Below are 12,503 nucleotides of genomic sequence, written 5' to 3' on the forward strand. Positions count from 1 at the left end.
AACTGATTCAAGGGCCAAAGAACTAAACAGACATTTCTCCAAAGAAGACATACAGATGGCTAACAAACACATGAAAAGATGCTCAACATCACTCATTATTAGAGAAATGCAAATCAAAACCACAATGAGGTACCATTACACGCCAGTCAGGATGGCTGCTATCCAAAAGTCTACAAGCAATAAATGCTGGAGAGGGTGTGGAGAAAAGGGAACCCTCTTACACTGTTGGTGGGAATGCAAACTAGTACAGCCACTATGGAAAACAGTGTGGAGATTTCTTAAAAAAATGGAAATAGAACTGCCATATGACCCAGCAATACCACTTCTGGGCATACACACTGAGGAATCCAGATCTGAAAGAGACACGCGCACCCCAATGTTCATTGCAGCACTGTCTATAATAGCCAGGACATGGAAGCAACCTAGATGCCCATCAGCAGATGAATGGATAAGGAAGCTGTGGTACATATACACCATGGAATATTACTCTGCCTTTTCTAAATTGAGCTTGAACATTTGAAAGTTCTTGGTTCACATACAGCTGAAAGCCTAGCTTGAAGGATTTTGAGCATAACTTCACTAGCATGTGAAATGAGCACAATTGTACCATGGTTTGAACATTCTTTGGCATTTCCCTTCTTTGGAATGGGAATGGAAACTGACCTATTCCAATCCTGTGGCCACTGCTGAGTTTTCCAAATTTGCTGGCATATTGAGCGCAGCACTCTAACAGCATCATCCTTGAGGATTTGAAATAGCTCAGCTGGAATTCCATCACCTCCACTAACTTTGTTCATAATGATGCTTTCTAAAGTCCACTGACTTCACACTCCAGGGTGTCTGGCTCTAGATAAGTGACCACACCATCATGGTTATCCTGGTCATTAAGACCTTTTTGGTATATTTCTTCTGTGTATTCTTGCCACCTATTCTTAATCTCTTCTGTTTCTATTAGTTCTTTACCATTTCTGTCCCTTATTGTGCCCATCCTTGCATGAAATGTCCCCTTGATATCTCCGTTTTTCTTGTAGAAATCTCTAGTCTTTCCCATTCTACTGTTTTCCTCTATTTCTTTGCATTGTTCAGTTAAAAAGGCCTTCTTATCTCCCCTTGCTGTTCTCTGTAACTCTGCATTCAGTTGGGTATATCTTTCCTTTTCTCTCTTAATTTTGCTTCTCTTTTCTCAGCTATATGTAAAGCCTCCTCAAACAACCGTTTTGTTTTCTTGCATTTCTTTTTCTGTGGAATGGTTTTGGTCACTGACTCATGTACAACATCATGAACCTTTTCCATAGTTTTTCAGGCATTCTGTCTACCAGACCTAAACCCTTGAATCTATTCATCACCTCCACTGTATAATCAGGAGGGATTTGATTTAGGTCATACCTGAATGGCCTAGTGGTTTTCCCTACTTTCTTCAATTTAATTCTGAATTTCACAATAAGGAGCTCATGATCTGAGCCATAGTCAGCTCCAAGTCTTGTTTTTGCTGACTGCATAGAGCTTCTCCAGCTTCAGCTGCAAAGAATATAATCAGTTTGATTTCAGTATTGACCATCTAATGATGCCCATGTATAGAGTCATCTCTTTTGTTGTTGGACAAAAGTGTTTGCTGTGACCAGTGGGTTCTCTTGGCAAAACTCTGTTAGCATTTGCTCTGCTTCATTTTGTACTCCAAAGCCAAACTTGCCTGTTACTCCAAGCATCTTGACTTCCTACTTTTGCATTCCAATCCCCTATGATGAAAAGGACATCTTTTTTGATGTTAGTTCTAGAAGGTCTTATAGGTCTTCATAGAACTAGTCAACTTCAGCTTTTTCACAATCACTGGTTGGGGCATAGATGGATTATTGTGTTGTTGAATGGTCTGCCTTGGAAATGAACCAAGATCATTCTGTTGTTTTCAAGATTGCACCCAAGTACTGCATTTTGGACTCTCTTGTCTACTATTAGGTCTACTCCATTTCTTCTAATGGATTCTTGCCCACATTAATAGATATAATGGTCATTTGAATTAAATTTGCCCATTCCCATTCATTTTAGTTCAGTGATTCCTAAGATATCAATGTTCACTCTTATCATCTCCTTCTTGACTACTACCAATTTACCTTGATTCATGGACCTCACATTCCAGGTTCCTATGCAATATTGTTTATAGCATCGGATTTTACTTTCACCACCAGACACATCCACAACTGAGTATTGTTTCCACTTTGGCCCAGTTGCTTCATTCTTTCTGGAGCTACTAGTACTGTATTACTAATTGTTACTAATTAGTACTATTACTATTAGCTTCTTAGTTGTCAGTAAATAAGGATTAGCCAGACACCTCAGAGTGAGTTTTGGGCTGTCAAATAAAAGAGAACCTTTGGACAACACCACTTGTTTCTTATGTGTCTGGCTTCACAGAGGAGAAGGAAACACTTCAGTCTCTGGCCTTATAGAGGAGAAAAAGTATTTTAGCAAAACACTTTCCATTCGTTTACTCAGAAGAAGAAATAGGAACAGCTGTGACTGAATGAAATTATATTATCACATGAATTCAGTTTTGTAAACTTACCCAGGAAGTGTAAATTTGGAGGACGGATTGTCTCAGTGCTGTGGATAAGTTATAGCCTTCAGAACTGTGGTGCGTTTGGTGACCAGCCCACATAATGTTAACCTCTGCAAAACACATAATTTGAAATGAGCCATGAGAATAAGAACAAGGCAGCTTCCATTTTCAGTTGTGTATGCTGCTCTGTTGAATGAGAAAGAAAAATCTGGAACATCTCTGGAAAAAGCAGGTCAATATAATTATAATTAAAATAAGCTGCCTTGAATCATTTTTGGAAGCAGAGAGGAAATAAATTATAAATAAAACTGAAACATAACCAATAAATATGTATAGTGTATATGATATAATTAAATGCCTCCAGCAAACTGAAATGACTTCCAAAATTTACACTTTGCTAACATATTACAATATAACAGATCATAAAAGCTAACTTGTAATGTTTGAACAAAACAGTCAATGCACTGTGATGATTTTTCAGCATGTGGTAACATATTTCTAATTAAAGAAGAATACTCTAATGGGAGAAATAGTGTATAAATTTAAAAATGAAATATTATACCATATTCTCCCCTAATGGCTTTTCAATAAATTTCAAAATACTGGAATAAGAGACAATGGAAAATAATATTTGGCCCTAAGATTTAATGTTTCAGTTTTATTTATAGATATGTATATTAATAACTAATAGTTACATATATTTCTTCCCATATCTCACCAATGCATTAAGCATTATTCAAATTGCCCTCATACTGTCTTGAAATTCATATAAATCCAAAAGATAGTTGTTTGTCTTTTCTGCAGCAATATGCTTCTCTAATGACCATCTAATTGTATGAAATTTAAAAAACAAGCCCATATTTTTCATTCTGCCCTCATTATTTCATTTTCTACCAGAATTATATATCAAAATTCCATATAGTCTATATTATTAGAAGAACGTATGTTCTTAGCTAAATAAATTTTGTCTTTTGCTACAAATATAGAAGATAGAATTAACCATATGATATGACAGTCACCCCTGCCAGTATACATTGAAAATTTAAAAAAAACAAAAATAGGTTTGGATGCATGGGAACTGAACAGTGAACCTAACCACGGAAATACTGAGTTATTGGTCTTTGCAACTGCCACATAGTCAGAGTTATAAAGAACCCATCTGCTAATGCAGGAGACATAGAGATGCGTAATAATATGTTTTCTTCTTATAACCTCTTCAACTTCTTATAACCTCTACAGACCTAGGGTTAGATTTCTAGGTCGGGAATATCCCCTGGGGGGTGGCATGGGAACCCACTCGAGTATTCTTGCCTGGAGAATCCCACGGACAGAGGACCCTGGTGGACTGTGGTCCACAGGGTCACAAAGAGTTGGATAAGACTGAAGCAACTTAGCATGGACACACACACACGTTAAAATACATGGCACATGGCAGAATAATTTGTTAGAATTTTAGTGAAACACATGGATATACAGAGAGATAGGCATCAATAAAGTCAATCTTGGACTTTTCTTAGCCAAGAAAAAGCTTTCATTTAGGAAATGAAAGCTCTGTGAGCAATCTATATAAAGTGAAAGTGGCTCAGTTGTCTCTTTGTGACCCCACGGACTGTACAGTCCATGGAATTCTCCAGGCCAGAATACTGGAGTGGGTAGCCTTTCCCTTCTCCAGGGGATCTTCCCAACCCAGGGATTGAACTGGGGTCTCCTGCATTGCAGGAGGATTCTTTACCAACTGAGCTATCAGGGAAACCACAATCTATATAGGGAGTTACCAAACAAAATGTGCAAAAAGAGTTTTGGTAAACAAATGAAATATAAGAAAGATTTAATTCTGTGAGAATGAAATTATAAACAGGATTATGAATAGATAGGCTTAGCAGAAGTCATTTCTATTCAAATCACATATTTTCAAGTGAGGCAAGTATTTTCACAAGACATCAGTTTATATCTAACTTAGATTTAATTGGTCCACACTTTTTAATCATTCCTAGTAATGACCCTGTATTTCTACTCAAGTAAAGAAGGAAACTGTTCTTACATAAATAAGAAATACTTCACCATGATGACCTCAAACTTCCCAGGCATAATCCCTGAAATAACCTAGAACCTAAATCTGTGGATTATTGATTAGCCTATATAACTATGAATAAGAGAGGTACAAAGAATTCCATGACACTCAAAATCTTCAGATGTTGTATGGAATATTATTAAGAGATAATAAATCTAATGAACATACTAAATCTTTTAAAGCTTCTTACAGATTCAATATTTGAAGTCATCTCAACACCATTTTCTCTTTAGAATATACTCATTGTTGAACATTTCAGAATGTATCACAAAGAAACTTCATTATGAATCAAAACTATTTCATTGGACCTTTCAGAATTTGTGTAAAAAACTCATCATAATATATCCATGCTTCAAGTTCATAAGTGGATGAGCTAAGTAGATAATGTGATTAGATGGCAATAATATGTATTGGAACTACCTTCTTATAACCTCCACAGAAGCTAAATGGTGGAACAAAGAATCCACCAGGGTGGAGGTTAAAGACCTATCTCTATAGTTGTTTTAAAAGCATTGACTTCCTATCAAAAACTGTGTGTAACACAAGCCTTCATTCAATGAAGTACAGCTGTATAAACAGGTTACAGTAACTGGATCCCACTGCCTCACCTCTGTTACTTTTCAGAATTGGGGAAAACAAGAAATACAGGAAGTTAATTATTTTCAAAGGTGGCTTTAAAAATACATTAATAGTACTTTGATAAATAAGATACATTTAATAGTACATTTACAAATATGTTCATCTTCCCTAATATTTGAATTGGTGAGTTGTCTTCTCTAAGGAAGAAAAAAAAATGTTAAAGAGAAAAACTGATATGATCACAATAAACTTTCAGTAAAAATTCATATAAGTTGTCATCAATAATAATTTTATTTTTCTATAAGAAAATTATTGATTATAAAACCTATGGTATATTATTATGGTTTTTCAATATTAGAAATACTAATGCTATTAATACTTTCCATTGCCAAAATATAGATTTCTTTACATATATTTTATTTATACATTAACTATTCATTCAATTTGACCAAAATTTAATGTAATATATGTGTGTATGTATGTTATATTCTTGAGTTTGCTATCTTGTTTCTTTTTTATTAAAGTCCAAATTACTGACAATGAAATATACCCATTTTGATATTTAGTTCTATGAATTTTTACCAAACAAATACAACTGTGCAATCACTGTCAATATCAAGATACGGAACAGTTTTTATTTCCCCAAAAGATACGGAATAGTTATGATCACCCCAAAGTTCTCTGTTCTATTTTGCGTCTGGCAGGCTAACTATAACATTGCTCCCAGATTCAGATGATAAGATTCCAGGGGAACTCGGGAGAGTTTAATGTGTTTTGGGTATGAAATAACAATCCATGGGATCCAGAGGGCTTCCTATGGGAGGCAGTCTCTAAGGCGGTCCCCAATGATTCCTGTCTACTGGTATTGAACTCCCTGTATAAACTCTTCCCTTGAAGGTGGTTGGATCTGACTTCCTTCCAGTAAATGTAGGGCTTTCCTGGTGGCTCAGTGGTAAAGAATTTGCCTGCAATGCAGAAGACCCAGATTTGATCCCTGGGTCAGGAAGATCCCCTGGAGAATGGAATGGCTACCAACTCTGGTATTCTTGCCTGGAAAATTCCATGGACAGAGGACCCTGGTGGGTTCATGGGGTCTCAAAGAGTTTGACACAACTGAGGGGTCCAAAAGTGTCAGACGCAACTGAGTGACTAATGCTTTTCTGCTAAATATACTTTTGGCAAAGGCGACGGGATGTCATTTCTGATATCAGGTGATAAAAAGACTGAGGCTGACATTTTGGGTGCTCTTACATCATCACATGCTCTGTCTGAGGAAAGTCGGCTGCCATGTTGCAAGCTGCCTTTTGGAGAAGTACATACGACAGGGAACTAGGAAAGGCCTCAGGTTACCCAGTTAGCAAGGAGCTAAGCTCCTCAACCCAAATTCCACAAGAAATTGAATCTTGCCAAAAACCATGTATGTGACTTTAGAAGCAGACCCTCTCCAATTCGAGTCTTCAGATAACACTGCAGCCAGGAACTAGCTTACTGCTTAATTGCAACCTCATGAAAGACTGGGGACCAGAAGTACTCATCTAAGCTGCCTGCTGATTTCTGACCCACAGAAGTTGCAAGAGAAGTCATGGATATATTACAAAGCAATGGGCCATTAATACAGTGATCAGTTCCCCTTGATCTTACACTCTGTCTCTAGCATCCACTGATACGGTGTCTTACACGTGTTGTTGGTGTTTAGCTAAGTCAGGTTGAACTCTTTTGCAACCCCGTTGGCTGTAGCCTGCCAGGCTCCTCTGTTCATGGGATTCTCCAGGCAAGAATACTGGAGTGAGTTGCCATTTCCTCCTCCAGGGAATCTTTCCAACACAGGGGTTGAACCTGTGACACCTGTATTGGCAGGAGGATACTTTACCAGGTATCCTGAAAAGGTCACCAGGAAAGCCCTTTTTTTCTCTTGTTTTGCTTTTTTAAGGATGTCATATAAGTGAATTATTGTGTATTAGGCCTTTGAGTTTGGTTTCTTGCACTTAGCATAATGTATCACAGACTCCTCCATTTTGCTGTGTTTTTCAGTAAAATGTTCCCATTTTTTGCTGAGTAGCATTCCATTTGAATGACATGCCAGAGTTTTTGTTTTGTTTTGATCCACTTAGTAGTTGAAAATTTCAAGTGTTTCTAGTACTTGGCAATTACAAATGAAGCATCTATAAATTTTCTAGCACATTTTTTAGGTGGACAGATTTTCATTTTACTTTGATACATACTCAAGAGTGAGATTACTGAACTGTATGGGATGTTTACATTAGGTTGTAAAAAAAACAAATCATTTTCCAAAGTGACCATGCCTTTTTGTATTGTCACAGCAGTAAATGAGAGTTAAAAGTCCTCCACATTTTTGATGGCACCTGACACTATTAATTTTATTTTTATTTATATTTGATAATATTCTAATAAGTGTATATCATTATCACGTTGAAATTTTAATCTACACTGCTGCAGTGGCAAATGACTTTAGTTACTTCTCTGTGTGCATTTTTGTCATTGACATGTCTTTTTGGTCTATTCAATATTAGTGCCTTGATTTTAATTGGGTTGCTTTTTTATTATTGAGTTTTGAGATTTCTTTATATATACTGTACACAAACATTTTCTCCTTATGAAGTGTCTTATGAAGAACATTGTGTTTTAATTTTGATAAAACCCAATTTATATACTTGAGAGTTTTATTAAAAGATACTTTTAGTATATGTAAGAGCAGAAATTACTTTGAAGAAACTTATCAGAATGATGAGAAATTTGCAAACAGAGTAAACTTGTAATCCAGAGGCTAACAGATTCTATATGCATTACACATCTAAAGTATATCTAAATAAGTTGCCTATCTGATATCTTGTCACATATAAAGTGGACAGAAATAATTCTCTAGGTTAATCTGAGCCATAAACACAGGTCTACAAGGAATGGTCACAGCTGTATGATAACTATTTAATCTTCAGCAGCAACAGGTCAGGAAGTTTTGGGGCACCCTGGGGGTGATGACGTTGCCTTCACTCATAATGTGAAAAACCTTCAAGTTACAAGGGAAAAAATGTGAGGCCTATTTGTAATATGTTAGTGATGTTTAGCACCAAGAAAGTCATGTTAGTAACACTTTATGGAACATTTAGCATATTGTGTAGCCAAACATGGAGCATGAGAACTGAACTACAAGGAGCCTTATAAAGTTACTTAGTTCAAATTCTTTATTTTATAACTAATAAAAATGAAATTGAAAAGAAGAAGGGAAAAACTTACATTGGAGGAAAGGAAAGCTTTTTAAAATTTTCTCTCTCTCAACAGTGATTTATCTGGGGCATTCACCCCCATCTTGGACTTTTCTTTCTCCTTCAGAAATGGAGGTGAGTGGGACCAAGTGTTCTGTGGGTCCCAATTGACACATATTTGCTGATGGCCAGGAAGTAAAGGACAAACAGAGCTCAAAACACATGATTGAATGATGGTGCTAAGCGTCTTGAATTAGCACAACTGCCTATTGCTTTTTACAGAAAATCTAACACTATAAAGCACTGAACTTATCAGTTTTTGAATGATAAAAACTGTCACTTTGAATCTGAAAATATTGAGTATAAGTGAACCTTTCAAAATTTGTCCTATCTCTTCCCAACAGATAAACATGATTGATAAGTGATTTCAAAAAATTAAGTTAACTAAGTAATCAAGATAATAGTAACAGACTCAAACTATCAAACTGAAGTCTAAATGGGAAATGTAAGCTGATTAATAACAATGAATAGATCTTAATTTATTTTTCTATTCTTTACTCAAGGAAATGATGGTGATGCCATCAATTTTACCATCACACTTTCATTCACTTCCTATAGTAGCAAATCAACTTGATCAAAAAATTGATGATACTGCAAATTCATTCAATGAATAGAGATTGATATGCAGTTCAGTTGCTCAGTCATGTCTGACTCTTTGTAATCCCATGGACTGCAGCATGCCAGGCTTCCCTGTTCACAACCAACACTTGGAGCTTGCTCAAACTCATGTCCATCGAGTCGGTGGTGCCATCCAACCATCTCCTTCTCCTCCTGCCTTCAATCTCTCCCAGCATCAGGGTCTTTTCCAATGAGTCAGTTCTTCACATCAGGTGGCCAAAGTATTGGAGTTTCAGCTTCAGTATCAATCCTTCCAATGAACACCCAGGACTGATTTCCTTTAGGATGGACTGGCTGGATCTCCCGGCAGTCCAAGAGACTCTCAAGAGTCTTCTCCAACACCACAGTTCAAAAGCATCAATTCTTCAGGGGTCAAACTTTCTTTATAGTCCAACTCTCACATCCATACATGACTAATGGAAAAACCACAGCCTTGACTAGACAGACCTTTGTGGACAAAGTAATGTCTCTGCTTTTTAATATGCTGTCTAGGTTGGTCATAGCTTTTCTTCCAAGGAGCAAGCATCTTTTAATTTCATGGCTGCAGTCACTATTTGCAGTGATTTTGGAGCCCAAGAAAATAAAGTCTGTCACTGTTTCCATCGTTTCCCCATCTATTTGCCATGAAGTGATGGGACAAGATGCCACGATCTTAGTTTTCCGAATGTTGAGTTTTAAGCTGACTTTTCTTCTTTCACTTTCATCAAGAGGCTCTTTAGTTCTTCTTCGCTTTCTGCCATAAGGGTGGCGTTATCTGCATATCTGAGGTTATTGATATTTCTCCGAGCAATCTTTGATTCCAGCTTGTGCTTCATCCAGCTCGGCATTTCATATGATGTATTCTGCATATAAGTTAAATAAGCAGGGTGACAATATACAGCCTTGACGTAGTCCTTTTCCGATTTGGAACCAGTCTGTTGTTTCATGTGAAGTCCTAACTTTTGCTTCTTGACTTGCATACAGATTTCTCAGGAAGCAGGTAAGGTGGTCTGGTATTCCCATTTCTTTCAGAATTTTCCACAGTTTACTGTGATCCACACAGATAAAAGCTTTGGCATAGTCAATAAAGAAGAAGTAGATGTTTTTCTGGAAACTCTCTTGCTTTTTTGATGATCCAACAGATGTTGGCAATTTGATCTCTGGTTCCTCTGCCTTTTCTAAAACCAGCTTGAACATCTGGAAGTTCACGCTTCACGTATTGCTGAAGCCTGGCTAGGAGAATTTTGAGCATTATTTTGCTAGCATGTGAGATGAGTGCAATTGTGTGGTAGTTTGAACATTCTTTGGCATTGCCTTTCTTAGGGATTGGAATGAAAACTGACCTTTTCCAGTCCTGTGGCCACTGTTGTGTTTTCCAAATCTGCTGACATATTGAGTGCAGCACTTTCACAGCATCATCTCTTAGGATTCGCAATAGTTAACTGAAATTTCATCACCTCCACTAGCTTTGTTCTTAGTGATGCTTCCTCAGGCCCACTTGACTTCACATTCCAGGATGTCTGGCTCTAGGTGAGTGATCACACCATTGTTATTATCTGGGTCATGAAGATCTGTTTTGTATAGTTTTCTGTGTATTCTTGACATCTCTTCCTAATATCATCTTCTTCTGTTAGGTCTATACATTTTCTGTCCTTTATCGTGCCCATCTTTGCATGAATTATTCCCTTGGTATCTCTAATTTTCTTGAAGAGATCTCTAGTTTTTCCCATTCTGTTATTTTCTTCTATTTCTTTGCATTGATCACTGAGGAAGGCTTCTTATCTCTCCTTGCTATTCTTTGGAACTCTGCATTCAAATGGATATATCTTTCCTTTTCTCTTTTGCCTTTTACTTCTCTTCTTTTCTCAGCGATTTGTAAGGCCTCCTTAGACAGCCATTTTGTCTTTTTTCATTTCTTTTTCTTGGGGATGGTCTTGATCACAGACTCCTGTGCAATGTCATGAACCTCCATTCATAGTTCTCCAGGCACCCTGTCTATCAGATCTGATCCTTGAATCTATTTGTCACTTCCACTGTGTTATCGTAAAGGATTTGACTTAAATCATACCTAATGGTCTAGTGGTTTTCCCTACTTTCTTCAATTTAAGACTGAATTTGGCAATAAGGAGTTCATGATCTGAGCCACAGTCAGCCTCCAGTCTTGTTTTTGCTGACCGTATAGAGCTTCTCCATCTTTGGTTGCAAACAATATAATCAATCTGATTTTGGTATCGACCATCTGGTGATGTCCATGTGTAGAGTCTTGTCTGTGTTGTTGGGAGAGGGTCTTTGCCATGACCGGTGTGTTCTCTTGGCAAAACTCTGTTTGCCTTTGACCCGCTTAATTTTGTACTCCAAGGCCAAATTTGCATGTTACTCCATGTATCTCTTAACTTCCTACTTTTGCATTCCAGTCCCCTATAATGATAGGGACATCTTTTTTAGGTGTTAATTCTAGAAGGTCTTGTAGGTCTTTAGAGAACCATTTAACTTCAGTTTCTTCAGCATTACTGGTTGAGGCATAGACTTGGATTACTGTGTTGTTGAATGGTTTGCCTTGGAAACAAACAGAGATCATTCTGTCCTTTTAGAGACTGCACCTAAGAACTGTATTTCAGTATCTTTTGTTGATTATTAGGGCTACTCCATTTCTTCTAAGAAATTCTTGCCCATGGTAGTAGATATAATGGTCATCTGAGTTAAATTCACCCATTCCAGTTCATTTTAGTTCACTGATTCCTAAAATGTCAATGTTCACTCTTGCCATCTCCTGTCATGCACACACTTCCTCAACATAAAAACTGAGAGCACTTTGAAAACAATACAGTTTTCCTGTAAACTGGGAGAGAAGTTTGAAGAGACCACAGCTGATGTCAGAAAGACTCAGACTACCTACAACTTTACAGATGGAGCATTGGTTCAACATCAGGAATGGGATGGAAAGGAAAGCACAATAACAAGAAAACTGGAAGATGGGAAATTAGTGGTGGTATGCATCATGAACAATGCTACCTGCACTTGGTCTATGAAAAAGTAGAGTAAAAATTCCATCATCATTTTGCACAGAAATTAGTTGCAAGGATGAACAAGCTCAGTTCAATGAACAAATCTCCATACCTCTTTTTTTTCCATAATTGCATTCAGTTATCTTTATCACAAACAATTAAACTATTTCAAAGCGTTGGTGTAATTAGGGTCACCTCTTTGGTTAGTAAATAAATCTGTTTGTGCTAAAAAAAGAAAGCTTCTGTAAGCTTCATCATTCTCCATGTACATCCCTCTGCTCCTAGTCATTTTGTGCGCTGAGATTTGCCAAGTCTAAATATTCTTTCTGTTGATAATACCTAAGCTCTAGGCCATGGGCCAAGTGATCTGCTAGAAGATCCTCATTCCATCTCTGGTGATACTTGGAAGGAGCTCT

General features: G+C 37.1%; 1 protein-coding gene across 3 annotated transcripts in view; it reads right to left on the minus strand.

Annotated features, from left to right (window-relative positions):
- AGMO (alkylglycerol monooxygenase) overlaps positions 1-12,503 on the minus strand; it is a 359,152-nt gene that overhangs the window by 236,171 nt on the left and 110,478 nt on the right. For all 3 annotated transcript variants that reach the window (XM_065938980.1, XM_065938981.1, XM_065938982.1), the window contains exon 4: positions 2,561-2,664. In XM_065938980.1, the coding sequence (XP_065795052.1) occupies positions 2,561-2,664 (104 nt within the window). The remainder of the gene's footprint in view (positions 1-2,560; positions 2,665-12,503) is intronic.

This window comes from Muntiacus reevesi, chromosome 6, assembly GCF_963930625.1.
Source record: "Muntiacus reevesi chromosome 6, mMunRee1.1, whole genome shotgun sequence".
Classification (NCBI taxonomy): Eukaryota; Metazoa; Chordata; class Mammalia; order Artiodactyla; family Cervidae; genus Muntiacus; species Muntiacus reevesi.